General features: G+C 57.2%; 1 protein-coding gene across 2 annotated transcripts; it reads right to left on the bottom strand.

Moving 5' to 3' along the window:
* Positions 1–2,471: 2,471 nt before the first annotated feature.
* Positions 2,472–17,949, bottom strand: KLF15 (KLF transcription factor 15). 2 transcript variants are annotated; one of them, XM_066353562.1, is made up of 3 exons: positions 14,058–14,322; positions 12,032–13,126; positions 2,472–3,708 (listed from the first exon to the last, which is right to left on the bottom strand). In XM_066353562.1, exons 1-3 carry the CDS (start codon positions 14,060–14,062, stop codon positions 3,540–3,542), a joined length of 1,269 nt encoding a protein of 422 aa, XP_066209659.1. In that variant the 5' UTR covers positions 14,063–14,322; the 3' UTR covers positions 2,472–3,539. The 2 variants fall into 2 exon arrangements, with proteins under 2 accessions (XP_066209659.1, XP_066209660.1); XM_066353563.1 differs by lacking the exon at positions 14,058–14,322 and adding an exon at positions 17,755–17,949 and having other exon boundaries at positions 2,473–3,708.
* Positions 17,950–18,099: the final 150 nt, after the last annotated feature.

The following is an 18,099-nucleotide window of genomic DNA, read 5'->3' as shown; positions in this document are numbered from 1 at the left end:
AGGCACTGTAGCTCCTCTGTTCCAACAGGGTTTCCCTTCATGATACCCTGCTGTCCCTGGAAGCCTGAGGCAGTGACACCCATTCTGAGAATACATGGACAGAGCCGAGGGCAGGCTGACCCCCCTCTCTACATGACCTATGCACGCTGCGGGGAAGGTACTGACTTCCAGGCTCCGAGAGGTGAAGGGAATACCGTGTGCACAGCCTCAGGCCCAGGCCCAGACCACGGCAGTGTGTTTGCAATGAAAACGCAACGTCTACTCCCCTGCTTTCTACTGTAACACAACTCCCAAACTCTAGCTGTGTCCATAACCTCCAGATGAAGGCTAGAGTTTCCAGCTTTCCTTGCAGCAGATGAGGCTGGGTGACTAAGTTCGAGCCAATGGGACACGAGGGGACAGGACTCTGCAAATCCCAGCCCCTGACCTTGAAGGGAGGGAGGAAACGCACGGCTCCTCGCCGGCTTTCCCAGGGCTGGCCTCGTACCTGGTGAGCCACTTGTACCAGTATCCTCGGGCATGTGACAGGGGCCCAGGTCCCCCTCCCTGGAACTGCCATAGCAACTGGACTGTTACTTTCAGAATGTTTAAATAAAGAAAAATAAACTTCTACCTTCCATAAGCGACAGTGTTGGGTGGCTTCTTTGTTACAGCAGCCTAACCTGTGCTCTGCCTGTTGCAATGCTCAAAATGGTACCCTCTGTGTGCTTTTGGGATGGTGTATCACGCAGGGCTGGGGACCAGGGGGTTAAAGCTAGATTTCTGCTCTGCAGCCTTCCAGATTCCTCTCCTATTACAGACAATTGTGGGCACATTGGCTCACATCTCCATCTGCTTCTTGGCTGACAGGCCAAGACAAACAGTCCTCTTACAGAGACAAAGGTGGCAGCATGGGTGTCTCCCGGAGGCAGGAGAAAGCCAGGAGCCTCATCAGAACGCCTGGTGCTCCCACGGGCCACGCTGCAGTCGCGCTGGCTGCAGCAAAGCCTGCAGGCTGGAGGCAGGCTCACACCCCGGAAAGGGTCCTTGCTGCCGCTCAAAGACACACACACTCTCTCCTTTACCCTTCCCCACCATGCTGTGACCTGAGGACTTTTACCCCTACTCTGCGGGGTGAGGAAGCCCAACCCTAGAAAGCCTTAAGAAACCCACTCAAAGTGGGGGAGTGAGGATCAGGGGCAGCGCCCCGTCCCCTCCAGCCCTGCTCATTCTGCTGTGCTGCCCACCCCGGGAAGGTACATAACAAGGGAGCATATATAGACAGCAGAGCCAGACGGAGGGTAATGACTTAGAGCACCCCACCACACACGACCAGCCTAGCCCTGGCCTTGGCTGGAGGCTGCAGGCTCAGAGGAAGCAGGATTTGGGCGCAATCCACTGAGACGAGGGGAATGGAAGCCTGGGTCAGTGCCCCACACTGTGGATACATGTCCTCACAGGCTCCTCCACAAAGTGTCTATACTGACCTCCGGAGTCCCTCCATCGGGGCTGCACTGCTTGTCTACGAATAAAGAAAGGCTAAGTTAACCACCTGGAAATCGGTGCCTCACTTCCCCAGAGCACGTCTGCCCAAAGTTGGTATATCCGGGCAGGGGCAAAGGGTAGAAGTCAGAGGCTGAGTCCTTTCCCCGGGGCCCATTCCATTCTCCAAGGGTGTCACTGAGAAATACTTGCCCTGACTTGCATCGGGCTCCTGGGTAGGCACTCACCTCTGGAAGGTCCTCACCTCCCAATTCACACAACAGGAGAACTGCGGGCACGAGTCAGGCCTTCCCCGCCCACCACGCCTACCTCACAGCCTCTCCTTCCTCTCTGGCCCCCACCACGCCCAGTTCCCAGCCCACCAGGCCGTGCGGATGGGTCCAAACCCCAACTGCGCAAGTGCCCAGAGAGACAGTGTCTGGAGGAGTCTGGAACAACACTGTCTCTCCAGAGCTCTGAGCAGCTGGGAAGGGCAGGGCGGAGGCTGCCGTCCACTCCACACACCAGCCTGCCTGGTCAAGTCTCCTGCTCCGTTGACTACCGCCCACGCAAGCGGGAATATGCCGCTTCCTCGGAGAATCCTGGGGGTGGGCCTGCCCCCCAGCACAGCACACACAGTGAGTGCACAGTAAACCCTTGGTGGACTGCATGGAGGGGAGAAAGTGCCGCACAAGGGTCTCCATTAGCACATTAGAGGCCTGGTAACCCCTGTGGGCCTGGCCGGGCCGGGCCTGCAGTGGCTTCCCATTGGTGACACTGGAACAGGGTTTGGATCTGAGATTGTGCAGAAGAAGCAGGGGAGCTCCTGGCCCTCTGGGACACTGGAAGAAGCAGAAACCGACAGCCAGCCCACAGGTGGGGCCATGTGGGAACCCTGCGCCGCTGGGCCAGGGGTTTGACCCGAAAGGTGTCTCTGTATCTCTCCTCAAAGCCCCCTGAGACTCGGTGCCCAGAAGCATCCCCGTTTCCTGGCAGAGCAGAGGAAAACAGTGCATAAATATCGTAACGTTATCGAGTTATTTTTTCTTTTTATTGGCAAAGTAAATATATTTTTATGAAGGACCAAAAAAATATACATAATTGTAACATATGTACACCAGCTTTATAGATTTTTTAAATTTCAAATTTACACAAATGCTGATGTTATTAAAAGATATTTTATGTAGATGTACCTATGTACAGTTTATTTACATACATTCATAGGATGCGAAATAAACGTGTCCGAACAAGCTAGTTCATTTGATATTAATTTCTAGACAAAGTAAGGAATGCATTTCTAAATCAGGACTGGGGGGCTCTATCCGCTTCTCCTACATGCTGCACAGCCTGTTCCCCTCTCCTCCCGAAAGCTGGCCCCAGAGGCTGGCATCTGGAGACAGGATGAGGGGTAAGCCACACTGAGTACAGACGCTCTGGGGCTAGCTTGCATTATCTGCCTGCCCAGCACATTTAACTGAAGCACATGCACTGTCTGCCCGCCAAAGAGGGGCCTCTTCACCCTAATCCTGCGGCCAGCAGGAGGCCAGGTCCTGCACCACTAACAGCCCTGCCCATACCTTCTGGTAGTCAGGCTCAGCAAAGCATCTTGGACAAAGCCACTTACACACCACAGTGCAGCCCACGACTTTTGGCCTACTTCCTTCTTCCCAATGTGGCTCCCTGTGGGAACTGGCATTTCAAAATGCACATTTCATCTTCCCCGGCAATCAAGTGCGACCCTGGCCCAGGCAGGGAGCCCAGTGGGAGAAGGGCCAGGTCCCCAGACACTGCAGCAGAGGCCTGCAGCAGCTGCACAGGAAGGCACGAAGGCTCAAAGGCACAAAGGCCGGCCTCCAGGTCAGGAGCTGGGTCTCCCCAGGAAAGGTAGCAGGCGCGGGCCTCTGGTTCCTGCCTCCCAGGCCAACCCCTCTCTTCGCACACCAACCCAGGCTCATGAGTTGGCAACATTGTCATGTTCCTCTGAAGGAGGCAAATAAATTATTGCTACAAAATATCTGGGTGATCCCAGTGATGGGCTGGGCTGGTGGCAGCAGTAATGGCTGTGTGGGTGGGCGGGGTCAGTTGGCAGCGCGCACAGAGCGGCTGCTCCGCGGGAAGCGGTGCACCTTGACGTGTTTAGACAGGTGGTCACTCCGCGCAAACTTCTTCTCACACACCGGGCACTGGTAGGGCTTCACGCCTGAGTGCGAACGCCGGTGCCGGGACAGTTCATCTGAGCGGGAGAACCTACGGGGACACAGCAGTCAGCGAGGCCAGCTGACCCAGCCCGCCCTGTGCCCTCCCACGCACGCAAGCGCACACACACACTACCACCACCGGCACCCCCACCCCCCAGCCAGCAGCGGACCCCAGGGCTCTGTCAGCTGCTTCAGCTACCCTACCGCTTCTGACTTCACTAGCAAACATCCACCGTCCCCAGTTCCCTTCCCCTTGTCCTGTGCCCCTCAGGATGGCACAAATTACCCATAAAAGGCTCTGCCAGCACAGCGGGCCACTCGCATGCATCTGGGCCTGAGAAGGGTGGTGAGTATTGGGACAGGCTCTCAAGCCTGCCAGACCTGACTTATCCGCCATCTCCACCTCAATGTCCCCCTCCCAGTAGGCACTGGGACCACCTGCCCAGGCTGAGGTTGTGCCCCACGCTCTCCCTTCACACGAGAACTCGGGGCTTCTGTGCAGGTCTGCACTGGGATGCCCAGCTAGAGAGAGTGAGCCTGGGGAGGAGCCTATTCCCTCAGCAGGGGCTTCCGGCTCCTTCCCCTGGCCTCCATTACAGAACCCCACCCCACTCCTGGGCCCTGCTTTCCTAACACGGGGCCCCCTAAGGTGTCCCCAAACAAAACTGCATTCCTACACAGTCCTTCTGAGGGTTTCAATGGCTCCTCTGCCACCTCCTTCTCTTGGCCCCAGCCTGCCCAGAGCAGGTGTTCCCACAGCCCAGAGGCCACAGGGAAGGAGCAGCTGCTAATGGCAGGGGTAAGCACTGAGCTGGACTTCAGGCCCAGACAGCTGTCACTGACCTCAGGGATTGAGGCCCTCCCACCTTACACCTCAGAGCTGGCAGTGAGACCCTCCTCCTTGTACATACACTCTCCTCCTCTGTGCCCCTCCTACACTGACCTGCCCTTAGTCCCTCCTGCCACAGGACATTTGCCATTCCTGTTCCTTCTATCCAGAATGTTCGCCCTCCCTTCTTGTTCTCTCTCCCCCATCCCTCCCAGTCCAGTTTAAATGTCACTTCCTCAGGAAAGCCCTTCAGAGCTGGATCATTCCAGGCTCCCATAACCAATGCGCCTCTCTCTCCTCCTTCCTGCCACAGTTGTTGCAATTTTAAATTCACTATCAACTTTTTGCTGAATGTCAATCTGTGCCACTAAAACATCTCCATGAGGACAGATCTGTCTACCTGGTGGGTGGTGGAGGCCCAGTAAGTGCATCACATGAAAGAGCAGACACAGCAGCACCCACAGGAGGGTGGAGCGTGGTCACAGGGACAGTCCTCTCAGGTGTTAGTGCACCCGTGCACCCACATGTGTGCACATATCCACACTCACTCTCACATGTACACGTCACCCACTCCCCGCCTGTGCACACATGTACATACTTGCACACATCACACACAAGGATGCCCATGTACCCGCATGAACAAATGCATGCACACATACCCACAGGAATGCCAGGCCCAACAGCCCCTTCTCGGACCTGGGGCCACATCAAAACCGGTAGGTTAGGTGGTGCCCCTGGAACAGCTGTCCCCAATTTAGCTTATTGGTTCGGGGTGATGGCCAACCTCTGACCTGACCCTGCGGGTGGAGGTCTGGATCCCTTAGCCTGCAAAGGAGCAGGAGGGCCCAGCAGGACGTCCTGGGGAAGGCTGAGGTGGGCAGCAGGAGGGCCTGCAGACAGATGTGGAGGCAGGCATGGAGGCAAGGCAGACAAAGGCCTCAGCCTGGCTCAGCTAACCCTGGTGGCCAGGGCCCTGCCCCTAGAGCACAACTAGGTTTCTTCCACGAGGACTCCTCGTGGTGGGCACAAATCAGTGCTCTCGGCATATTCCAGAATAAAGGAAGACCAACTGGTCCATTTGACAGATGAGGAAACTGACCCAGAGTGATGAGGGACTGACCAGAGTCACGGCAAGACAGAGCAACTGAGGACTGAGCAAAGGCTGGCCATAGCTCCCTGCACATCCTGCCCACCTTGGTGGCTGCAGAGACCTGGCCATGCACAGAGCCTGGCTGGGCAGCATGTGGCACTGGAGCCCTGTGCCAGGAAAGTAGCATCAATGAGCCCTGGCAGTCAGAGCCTGGACCTGTGCTCCGGGCCAGGGCTACATGCCCCCGGCATGTTGGACACACACAACTTCTAAGCAGGTGGGCCTGCCCAAGGCAGGGGCCAGCAGAAAGCTACAAGAAATGCCATGGGCAGTGCCAGAGCCTTCCTGGGCATCAGGCACTGGGGCACCTGTGCTCCAGGGAGCCAGGAACAGCCCCGTCAGACTGACAATACCACAGTAAGGGTTCAAAGAGGATGCGAGGTTTGCCAGGTCACACAGCAGTGGAGAGCGGCGGGCTCTGCTCGGGTCCCCCCTCGACCAGGAGGCCGTGTGGTCCTGAGCAAACAGAAGGACCATCCTGGGACTCAGCTTTCTCATTTGTCCAGTGAAAACCTTAGGATTCTTGTCCACCTTCCAGGAAACTTTTCTCAGAGGTCACAGGGCCACAGGGCTCCTTTCACCATGGGAGCACCAGGGGAAAGCCAGACCTGAGAGGAAGCTGCACCCATCTGCAAGTCCCCTCCCCGCGGCTTGCTCCTGTGATCTAAGGGTCCCCGTCCCTGGGAACCGGATCCTCAGAAGATCCTGCCTCATACCCTCACCCACATCGTCCCAAACAGCAGCACCAGGGAGACCTGGGGGCCACACAGAGAGGGCTCAGGTGGCTAAGAGGCAGCCTCTGTAGGCACAGACTGACCAGAACCTGGGCAAGGTGGCAAGCTCTCTGGGGCTCAGTTTCCCCACCTAAAGACAGGGAAGTGATTTATCTGCTTCCTTGGATTGTGAAAGTCACCCGGTGTTTATAGCAGTGCTTGGGTAATGGCAATCATCCAATAATTGTGAACTCTTGTTACCAGCAAAGAGCTCAGCAGAGGGCCTGGTCTCTGGTAAGGGCTTGGAGTATGTGGGTGGTTACTCCGATTTGTGTTGCTGAGATCCAGGACAAGGAAGCACAGAGGTCCAGGTGACTCTCCCGAGCAGCGGATACACACATCGGCACCACCACCGGTACACACAGCACCTCTGTGTGAAGGCACCCTTTCCATCAGCAAGAAAGCCGTAAGTGTACAGTAAAGTCTCAAGGATCGCAGTGGGAACGGAACCTAGAGTTGTGCCGTGTGCAACCTGCCCAACCACACTCGGGGGCTCTGCTGACAGCAGCGATGGCGTCAGAGAATGCCTCATTGAGTAGGGGCAGCAGTGACATGAGCCAAGAGAGCAGGCCAGCAGCCGGACCACTGGGCTTGAACCCTATCCCTGCCACCTCCTGGCTCTGTGGCCTCAAGCCGGCAACTCCCCTTTCCTGGGCCTCCTGTGTCTGCGAGCAATGACAGTACCTGCCACACAGGGCTGCTGAGTGTTATTAGTATTCATATTAGCTGGAGCAGGAAGGGGTTCTTTCGGACAGAACTGCTTGGCCATTCTGGAACAGGATGTTCTGCTGCAGGGAACAAAGAAGGCCTGTGTCGGAGAGCGAGGCAAGGAAACTTCTAGGAAGGCAGGCAAGCGGCCACTTCCCAGGCGGGCAGCTCAGAATAGGGAAAGTGGTTTCAGCTGGTCCAGGGTGCCAGACCACGCTCCAAGAGGGGGTGGGCCAGGGGCACTGGGTTCAGGACCAAGAGCAGAAGAAAGTGGGGGCTGGTTACCTGTGTGAGTCACAACAGGGAGCTAGCTGTCAGGGAGGGACACTGTTCATCACACAAAGGATACAGGACACAGCGCCAGGGCCTGAACCAGCCTGGCAGGAGGAAGAGGAAACTTCACCAAGGCCAGCAGGAAGAAGAGAGGCAGCCTGGGTAGTGGGAAGCTCCCCACACAGAGGGGCAAGCAAGAATGCAGGAGTGCCACCCCAGAGACCAGCTGAAGGTGAAGGTCGCTACCCTCTAGCAGGCCACACCACTGGAGGCTGGCGGAGGGGCTGGGGAGAGGTCCTCAGTCTGGGGTTGGAAGGGTTGGGGGCAGCCAGCCCAAGGTGGACTCCTGGCTCTGCCACTTACTGGTTGTGTGACCATGAAGAAGTTAAATACTATGTGCCTCATTTCCTCCTCTGGGAAATGGGGACAACATACTAACGCACACCTCATGCACTTCCTGGAGCACTGCGTGAGTTACTGTACGGCGCTGCCTTCAGAGCAGTGCCTAGGGCACATTGGGAGCTACTGTAACCAGCACCGCTGTTGTTAGCTCTTGCCCTCACCCATGGCATAGCCTGAAAACCTGATGGCCTGATGGGGAAGAGAGGACACCAACCGTTACTACAACAGGTGCACAGGGAGCGAAGAGGAGGGGAAAGCCAAGCCAGGCGGCAGTGTCTGTGGGAGAGGCATGCCTGCGGTACTGCTTGCAGGTCGGGTCCACGGAGGTGCGGTCTGGGGGTGCGCCCAGCACAACACTCACTAGCTCTATCCCTACAGGCTTCTGGGTCTCCATCTCCCACTCTGTAAAATGCAAACTGGTGCCTGTATGTTCCAAGGCTATTTGAGCACTCAGTGAACTCATGCTTGTGACGTGTGCAGAACATAGCAGAGCCATCATAAGACCAACTATTGCCGCCAGTGGGGGGACAGCATTGAAGACGGAGAGCACAGAGAGGGCCTGGACCCAAATGGGAGTCTGCCCTGAAAAGGGGAGGTCGGAGAGCAGATTGTGCAGGCCTGTGGACCAGAACGAGAAGACTGGACAGGAGCTTAAGTGTACTGAAGGACACATCAAGGCCAGCGTAACTTCATGAGGTAGTAAGTTCCCCATGGCAGAAGGTATGCAAGCAAGTGTACCCTGTGGAAGGGATTCCATCTTTGAGAACTTTAGAATAGTGCCTAGCTCCACAGTGAATGGTCAATCAACATGACACCTCATCATCATTACTTCTGTTCTATCCAGACCAAGATGCCTCAAGGCTGGGACTCACCTCCTGCCTGACTGTGGCAAGGGCTCCCTCCAGCCTGACCCTTGTTGAAGGCTATGGCCATGTTTAAAGGATATGCCTGTCATGTGTACATCCCTAGGGCATCAGGATCCCTGAAGGCCGACCAGGGACTTGCAGGTCCTCAGAGAAAGAGCCCTCCTGAGAAGCGGTACCCTAGGTTCCCAGTGCCTCTGCCACGTGTGACCCCCATCAACGCCAGACCCCACTCTGGAGGAACTTGGGAGAAGCTAGAGGTGTACTTTGAAGCCCTGTGAGTGGCTGGAGGCAGGGATGGTTCCAGGGTTGACTCCATAGGGACCTCACCATGCCAGGTACCCACCATGCTTTTCCCTATAAGTAAACCCTATTGATGGTGACCACTGCCAAAGGATAATAGTGGCAAAGCTGAATTCCTTTCATAAATCCCACTCTTGTTTGCATACCTGCTACCACAGAGAACTCACTACCTCATAAGGCTACCATGTCAGGGGCTGAGATCTGCCTCCCTAATATGCACTTTGAATTCATTGGTTGATTCTTGTATGTGCCCTGACCGGGAATCAAATCTGCAACTTTGGGATAGCGGGACAATGCTCTAACCACCTGAGCTACTTAGCCAGGGCTTAAAATACAATTTGTGCTGAGGGTCCTGTCTGCTTTCTGAGACAGCCTGGAAGAAGGCAGGTACCTTCCTCCTGGGGAAGTGGACCAATTGGGCGGCCTTGGTCAAGGACCACACTGTTCCCCTCTGTGGCCCCACCCAGCCCTATCCCAACTGGAGGGGCCATCTGCCAACAGCAGCAGCCAGGGCATAGCACCCAGGAAGATGAACCCGTCATGAGAGTCAGACCAGTGGGCTGCCAACCCAACTTCCCAACCTCTCTCCAGCCTGCTCCCCAACAAGAGGAGAATGCATCCAAGAGGAGTCTCTGTAAGTCTGGGGTACCTCTGAGATGGGGTACTGCCCACATGAAGGCCAGGCAGAACAACTTCCTCCCTCAGACTCTGACAATACCACTGATGTTGAGCACCCCTGAACCCCTGGCCCAGGTATGACAAAACTGAGGCTTGGGCAGGGAGACTACCCTGAAGGCACACAGTAAGTTGGAGGCTAACCAGAGCTGGGGCTTCCAACCACTGCCACCCAGCTGCCCCCACGCAAGGCAACTCAGTAGTTGTCCTTTCTGCAGTTAAGCATCTCCCACTAAAGACTCATGTTTCTGGCCTCCTCCCTGCCTCAAGCTCTGACCACCCAACACTAGACACATCCCATTGCATCAGGCCTCACAAGCTGCCCTACAAGTGCACCTGTTACCTATGGCTACTTGGCAGACTGCAGCGTGAGGCTCAGACAGGTGTGCGGTGCCCGCACTGGCACCAGTGCGGGGCCATGGGAGCACGGGCTCTCCGGAGCCCTGTGGGTCTGCCGACTAGCACTGGTGGCAGGGCTTCCTGCACTCAGAAAGAGCCTCCATAACTCAAGACACGATTTGGGACAAGTCTCTTCCCTGGTCATCTCTGTGCTCCCATGGGAAGGGGCTGCAAGCATCATGTCAAACATTCCAGTCACAGCCCCTGTCCAGGGCCAGCCAGGACTCCAGGAGTGGCACCTCCCAGCCTGGGACTCTCACAAGCTCTCTGACAAGAGTCTAACCCAGGGGTCCCCAAACTTTTTACACAGGGGGCCAGTTCACTGTCCCTCAGACCGTTGGAGGGCTGGACTATAAAAAAAACTATGAACAAATCCCTATGCACACTGCACATATCTTATTTTAAAGTAAAAAAACAAAACAGGAATACAATATTTAAAATAAAGAACAAGTAAATTTAAATCAACAAACTGACCAGTATTTCAATGGGAACTATGGGCCTGCTTTTGCTAATGAGATGGTCAATGTCCGGTTCCATATTTGTCACTGCTAGCTGTAACAAGTGATATGATGTGCTTCCGGAGCCCTGACACGTGCGTCCCATGTCACCGGAAGTAGTACTGTACATGAGCGATGCCACCACATACAGTACTCCAGGACCACTCTCTCGCTGACCACCAATGAAAGAGGTGCCCCTTCCAGAAGTGCGGCAGGGGCCGGATAAATGGCCTCAGGGGGCTGCATGCTGCCTGCGGGCCATAGTTTGGGGACCCCTGGTCTAACCAAAACACAAAAGTTGGAAACTGCTTCATATGACCCACACCAATAAGGATACACATGCACAGACAAGGTACACGAACACATATAGTCATGTAGCACACACAGACACACATGAAAAAAGCAAGATGCATCCATATGTGCATACACGGTCACACAGACTCTCGCAAGACCCAGCCCTGCACTCAGATGGACAGGCCACCTCGCTCTTCCACACTCACTCATGTAGCAACAGCCACAGCAGCAAAGCCCAAGGACGTGCCAGTAGTGTGAGCCATCGGCCCAGGCAGGCCAGAGATCCTGGCAGGTGGGCATCCTCAACTGGGGAAAGCCCAGCTGTGGCACCCCAAGCATTCAAGCTCCTGGCTGGCTGCCTGCTTTTCAAAAAAAATGGTGGGCATGTCCTCCCAGAGATGGTGAGTGGCTCCTAGGGCCCAGGGGAGGGGACCCACGGGTCCCTCACAGCTTGCTGCCTGAGGGCTGGGTAAGCCTGAAAGAGCCCGTCCTTTGAGAGGCGCTTTCCCCACAGTGCCACACAAAGCAGAGCCTGGAGGAAGTCGGCCACCTCTGGACCAGCACACCAGCTGGGTCCTTCACTGTGGTTGGCCTCTGCAGCTTCCCCACCACCCTTCTAGGTCCCCTGGGAGAGGAAGGGCCAGGCCCAGCCCACGTGCCCAGGGACGTCTGTAAGCAAAGCTGGTCCCGCTGGTTGGAAAACAGCATTTTAAGGACGTGACTGCTCTGATATGACCCCTTGGGTTCAAATCCTATTTACAAAGCCGTGTGACCTTGGCAAGTCCGCACCTCAGTTTACTCAGCACTGAGAGGGGAGTAAGGGTGCTCCTTATCCTCTGGGTGCTGCAAAGCACAGGGAGCAGCGCATGCGTGCTCAGAGCCCCCTCTGGCACACAGCCTAGGCCCCATCCTTCTCAACTGTGCTTGTGAGGGCCATGACAGCCCTTCTGCCCTGACTCAGCGCCCCTGTTCTCAGCATGAGCCCCAGCAAGCCTTCCTTGGAGACCAGCTGAGTTCTAGTTCAGTAAGCAGGAGGAACAAGGAAACCGATGAGCAGCCATGCTAGCTCTGGCCTGGCCCTGGCCACCCCTCTACCCAGCCTAATCAGTCTTGTCTAATGGCAAAGACTCAGCCCTGGCCACACACCCAGAAGAACAGAGATAAGGGGCAGGACTCACCCCCCAGCCTGCCACCCATCATACCGACCTCCAGCCGCAGCCAGGCCAGGTGCAGGCAAAGGGCTTCTCGCCTGTGTGCCGTCGCAGGTGGGCCTTGAGGTGGCTGCTCTTGGTGTACATCTTGCTGCAGCCGGGGAAAGTACATTTGTGCATTTTGATGAGTTCTGCTGCCGGGTTCTTGGGGAACTTCTGGCCCATGAGGAGGCCGGTGGGGCTGGACCCCAGGGATGCCGACCCGATGGGCTTGGCAGCGATGGGCACAGGGGCGATGCGCACAAACTTAGAGGGCACGTTCAAGTTTGAGGAGGGCACCACCTGGGGCAGGAGTGCGAAGGTCTGCCCCTGGATGTTGACGAGGAGCTGCGCCACCTTGACGCTCTCGGGGGCCTGCCCAGGGGAGGGGGGCTCTGTGCCCGACTCCTGCTTCACCTGCACGGGCTGGATCTGCAACAGCAAGGGGACGGGGACATCGGGGGCAGGCCCCCCGCCTGGGCCCTGAGCGTCACCTGCACTGGCGCCACCCGGCTGGGGAGCACAACGTTCTCTCCCCCCAGACCCCGGGTGGAGGGGGTTCCTGTGTGGCCCAGCCGAGAACTGGCCACAGGCCTCCAAGTCCTTGTTGCTGGTCTCCTCCTTGACCCCCAGCTCCATGTTCTCTTCCAGAAACTCTTCGATCTCCTCCAAGGTGGGCTGGAAGGGCCTTGGGACATCATCAGAGTCACCCACAGGAAACTCTGGGAAGTAGAAGTGCTCCCCCTTCACAGGCGCTGGCGCCCTCCGCCAGGCCTCCCAGGCCACAGGACCGCCGCTGGCTCCGAGGCCACTGAAGCCGCCACTGCCCAGCATAGCCTGGGACAGCAGGAAGTCCAAGATGTTGTCCTGGCCCTCAGCGCCGGGGCCGCTGCTGTAGCAGGAGCAGGGGGCTTGCGAGTCGGGGCTGGCGCAGGAGCAGAGGCTGGAGGCGTCACTGTCGTCTTCCGAGGGAGGCGAGGGCAGCATGTGGTACGCCCGCCCGCCTCCCAGGCTATCTCCCAGATAACCAACTGGGCACTTCAACGATGAGAAGCTCTCGTCCACTGGAAGCAAGTGGTCCACCATGCTGGCCTGGCCGTGCCACTGGTGACTACAAGAGGGACAACAGAGGGCCGATCAGGAGGACAGCACACTCACTGGCCACTTCAAAGGCCTGAACCCCCACCACCACCACCTGCCCACAGCCTCCCATTGCCAAATGCCTGGATCCTGCCTCCATCTATACCCAGGATAACACTATCGGCAAGAGTGTTTTCTGAAATTGCACCACCTGTTTGCAAGAGTGCTCTCCAAGGCCATTGCACAACCTGGGGTGCTTTTGCTTTCAAACACGTTTCCCAGAACATTTCTGGGAAAGGACACGCACGTGTCTGTGAATGACTGAGTGTGAGTGCCCGTGAGCAAGAAAGTGGGTCTAGCAGGCGGCTCTCTGCACCTCCGAACAGCCAACGTCAGGAAACCCTGTCCAGCCAGTCAAAGCTGCTGCGTTTCTGAGGACATCTGACCTCAGCTTCATTCCTGTTGAGTCAGTGGAGGGAGGAAGAAGAATGACCATTTGTCCTTTGACCCCGTGTTGTTGGGGTTTGGATAGGGTTGCCAGATTAAGCAAATAAAAATACAGGCTGCCCAGTTAAATTTGAATTGCAGGTTTTAAAAAAAGAACTTTCAATTTTTAATGTATGTCCCAAATATTGGATGGAACTTGCTTATATTAAAAAATCACTATATCTTAAATTCAAATTTAATGGGACAGTTTATATTCTAATTAGGTAAGTCTAGTTTGTAGCCATTGCACCAGCCCTGCAGGTCCTCTTCCCCCACCTAAAGCAGGCAGCCCATCCACCCTCAGCTCTCAGACCCTCTAAGCTGGGCTGCCTCCTGTGTGGAAGGAGCGAGAACGGACAAGCCTAAAGAAACAGACATTTTACTGAGGTGAGGCTACCACCAGGAGGACAAGGCCCTGCCCACTGAGAGAACTCAAGGGAGCAGAGGTGGACCCAGAGTGCTGGGACAGATCTTACCTCATGTGACTTCACAACCGCCTAATGGTCCCGTAGAGAGGACCCCCTGGGCCTGCACCCATGGAGCACTCAGCCTCAGTAAGAGCCAGCTAGCCCCTGTCTCCTGACTAGGCCATGCCCTCCACAATGGCAGGCTGGGCTGTAGGATGTCCGCTGTGTCCCCCGTTTCCCGTGTAGCAGCTGGTGCCCAGGAGGAGCTCAGAGAATGTCAACAGAGAGGAGAGGGGAAAGCTGACCCCTCTGAAGGCCACGCTAGGTCTGGTGTCCAAGGAAAGTCAACAGTGTCAGGCCGTGACAGGGCTACCTCTGTGGACTTTTGTCCCCACCCAGTGACCACGGCAGGGTGTGTATTAAGGTTGGGAGTATTTTGCACCTGAAGCCAGAGATTCTCTGCACCCACCGCCATGCTCTGTCTCCAGGGTCACAGATGGCACTGGCCTCAGCACTGCCCACCAGTCAAGAGGCCCAGCCCCAGGCAGAGAGCTCCCAGGGCCAATCAGCAGCAGCAGTGACCTTGGGCAAGTCCTGGCTCTTCCCAAATCTCAGTTTCCCCATCTGCTCCATGCCCTCGACGGCCCCAGACCTTTCATGTCAGTTCCCCACTCAGCTGGGGAGCCTCACACAGCTCCAGGACACAGAGCAAGGCGCATGCCCGGACCTTTCGTGTCAGTTCCCCACTCAGCTGGGGAGCCTCACACAGCTCCAGGACACAGAGCAAGGCGCATGCCAGGACCTTTCGTGTCAGTTCCCCACTCAGCTGGGGAGCCTCACACAGCTCCAGGACACAGAGCAAGGCGCATGCCAGGACCTTTCATGTCAGTTCCCCACTCAGCTGGGGAGCCTCACACAGCTCCAGGACACAGAGCAAGGCGCATGCCCTTGGCAAGTCCAAGTGTTCCTGGGCAGTTCTGCCTGGATGTTCGGCTTTTGGTTGAAATATTCATCTAAGGACTTAAAACTCGGCGTTTTAAAATACGCACTTTTCACCAGATCAGGTGCTAAGAAGGAATAAAAGTGCTAGAAAACATAAAGGGCGATGAGGCTGGGCAGAACCCACACTTAGCCCTCGACTTTCTTCACATTCACCCACCTCTGAGCAGGGGCTTTCTGCTCCCACCTCTGCAACGTATCAGCTGGGCGGGTGATCTTGGGCAGGTGGCACAACCTCTCTATGTCTGTCTTGGTTACTGGGTGGGGATGCTGCCAACAATCCCGAGCTCCCAGGTTGTTTTAAGAGTCCAATGAACTAACATATGCTGAGCATTTACTATAAGGCTGTCATGCACACAGAGATGGTCAGTACCAACCATTAGGATTGAGAACATATGGTCTTTCTGCCTTTCTGTTGTGATGTTAAGGAGTCTGGGGGACTCCAGCCTTCCTAGAACCTGAAAATAGGCCATGACTGGCAGGAAGGGGAAGATCAGATCATGTTCCTGCCCACTTAAAACTCTCCCCTGAAATGTGATCACCAACTAAATATTCCATAATATCAAGTAGTTACTCTTAATATCTTTAAGTGTGATGATAGTATTGTGGTTGGTATATTCTTTTTAGAGGAGGCTCTTCTTTTCCAGATTAAACTGTGACATTCACAGATGAAATGATATAAAAAGAGTGAGAAAATAAGTAGAATAGGATAGGGTGGGCGGAAACCTCCAACAGTGTCCCAAGGAAATGTGACCCAGTCTCCTCTCAGCACCCAGCACCCAACACCTTGGCCCTGCTCATCGCTCCCATATCTCACCTCCACCTGCTCCATTCCCCACTAGCTGTGTACTAAGCTCACCAGCTTCATGGGCCTGGGGCCACCACCCTGGTTGCCCCCTCTGTGAATCCCTCTTTTCCTAGCACTCCAAGAGGGAGGGAGTACCTTACTTATTTCTATCTCATCTCAGAAGTCTCTCCTGCTGGGGGCCTCCCCTGACCATTCTCTATTAAATCATCCCACATCATATTCTTCCTAGAAGTTGCCATGGGGAAACTATCTTAGCCATGTGGTTGTGCACTTTATTTTCTGTCTACCTCCCCACTAGAATATAAGCTGTTCTGACCAGTCCACCTTATATCTCAGTCTAAAACAGGACCTGGAAAACTTTGCTGATTGAGTGAGTAAAAGGTGCTACTGTGTGGAGCCAGGGAAGGAGTAGGGGTTACAGCGCTCATGAAGAACCACCCACCCGAGTCAAGGAGCAGGGTCTTAATGCAGGGTTGGACGCTGGGGCTCTGAGAGCCTCCTAAGGGACTCTGGAACTGCCCAGGGCGATGGCGTTTCAGAGAGGGCACACCAGGGCAGAGCCAGCTACGGCTTGGGCTCCCGCCTCTAAAACACAGCAGCACGTGGCAAGGCCAGGGGCGCAGGCTGCGTGCAGGGGGAGGGGGAGGGGACGCACTGTTCCCGGCACCGTCCAGGCTGGCGACCGGACTCCTCCCCCCCCCCCCAACACCCCGCCCGCCAGGCCTGCTGTTTATCCTCCCGGGGACACAGCGGCTGCAGGAACAACATGTAATTGATAACAAGCCCAGCGCTGGCCAAGGGCTTGCCATTGGGTCAGCCTGCAAATCACGGGGGTGGCAAGTAGGGAGGGTGGCCTTCAAAATAAAAGTCCCGCTAACCGCGCGGCGGACAAGCCCAAAAGTCACCGAGCCCCCGGTGTCCTCGAACCTGTAAGGTGGCCGGGGAGCCTCACAAGCCACCTAATCCTTAGAAGAGGGATTTGATTTGAGGGGTTCTGGCATTTCGTAATTTTGTCACCACCATCCCCCGGGATTGGGCTAGAAAACAGCTCCCCTTTGCTCAGGACACGGGACTGGGAGTCGGAAAGAGGTTGCACAGGGCACACCACCACAGTGGGAGGAAAGAGGGAACCGGAGGGCCAGGAAGGGCTGGAGGAGCCTCCTTTATGCCCCCGCCACCGCTGCCCCTAAGCCACCTCTCGGTTAGTGTTCATTACCACGGGCCAGGAGACTGAGCGAGGGGTCGTAGTAAGAGACGTGTGAACGGTGCGAGTGTACGCGACGGGGCGTGAGTTTATGTCTTGTGATTGTGCGTGTGCGGGCGTGGTGAGCGGCGGGCGGTGTGGCAGTGAGGGAGTGTGTCCGCGACGTACTTGTGCGTGGAGCCAGCGTGGGTGCCGGCGCGCGCGCGCGCGTGAACGTGCATGGGAAAGGAAGGGGGTGTTCGGGGAGCCCGTTCAGACCCCTCGGTAGGGCACCATGCCCTCGGCCCGCGCCCCCGCCCAGCAGGCCACGGCTGCTGACCGACAGTAACCCCTCCGCAGCGGGCCCTCCGCCCCCCGCCTCTCCAACCCCGCAGGCCAGTACGTCCGCCAGCCCGGTCCTCTGGCCAGGCCCCGCCGGCGCCCGCCATATGGAAGGACAGGCCTGCAAGGCGTGCGCGGACACGCGGGACCAGACGCCGAGGCGGCGGCCCGGACCTGCGCCAGGAAGCGCCAGTGGGCAACTGGCGGTCACTCTCCTACCGGCTTGTCCAACCCCCGGGCCCACGCGGGGGGTCAGCCGGCACCGACATTTCCTCGGACGCTCTCGCGGAGCCCGGGACAAGGACGCGGGCGCCCGGACACACGCCCAGGAGCCGGCCAGGGCCCGTCCCTCCCCGTCACCGCGTCCCGGCCAGCCCCCTGGGCGCCTGGGGCAGTGTTCCCGCGGCCGGCCGGCCTCGCCGCGCCTTTCCCACCTGAACTTGGCTCACGCCCGGCCGGTGGCCAGGCCCCCGCGGTCCTGAGGCCCGGAGGGTTGGGCTGAAGGCAGCGGTCTGGATCCTGGTCCGGCGGCGGCCGCCGCGGGTCCGGTTCTCGCTCGCTCGCCCGCTGGCCCGCGAGTTCGCTGCGGCGGAGCACTGGCCCGCGGCGGCTCGCTGGGCGCTCGCTCCTCGCGGCTCACGTGACGCCGCGGGCGCAGCGAAGGCTCGCAGGAGGCTCGGCCTCGGGCGCGCGCCCCATTGGTCCGCTCCGCGCGTCACGCGCCTCGCCCGGGCCCGCCCCCAGCCCAGCCCGCCCCGCCCCCGGCGGCAGGGGCGCAG

Source organism: Saccopteryx leptura, chromosome 11 (assembly GCF_036850995.1).
Source record: "Saccopteryx leptura isolate mSacLep1 chromosome 11, mSacLep1_pri_phased_curated, whole genome shotgun sequence".
NCBI classification, from domain to species: domain Eukaryota; kingdom Metazoa; phylum Chordata; class Mammalia; order Chiroptera; family Emballonuridae; genus Saccopteryx; species Saccopteryx leptura.
The sequence above is the reverse complement of the archived record's forward strand: the minus strand, read 5'-3'. Positions and strand labels throughout refer to the sequence as shown.

Excerpts from the sequence above, each read along its gene's own strand:
- KLF15 (XM_066353562.1), bottom strand. Across the intron at positions 3,709-12,031 it reads TGGCCTGGCTGCGGCTGGAG|GTTCTCCCGCTCAGATGAAC; the intron begins GTCGGTATGATG and ends GTGTCCCCGTAG.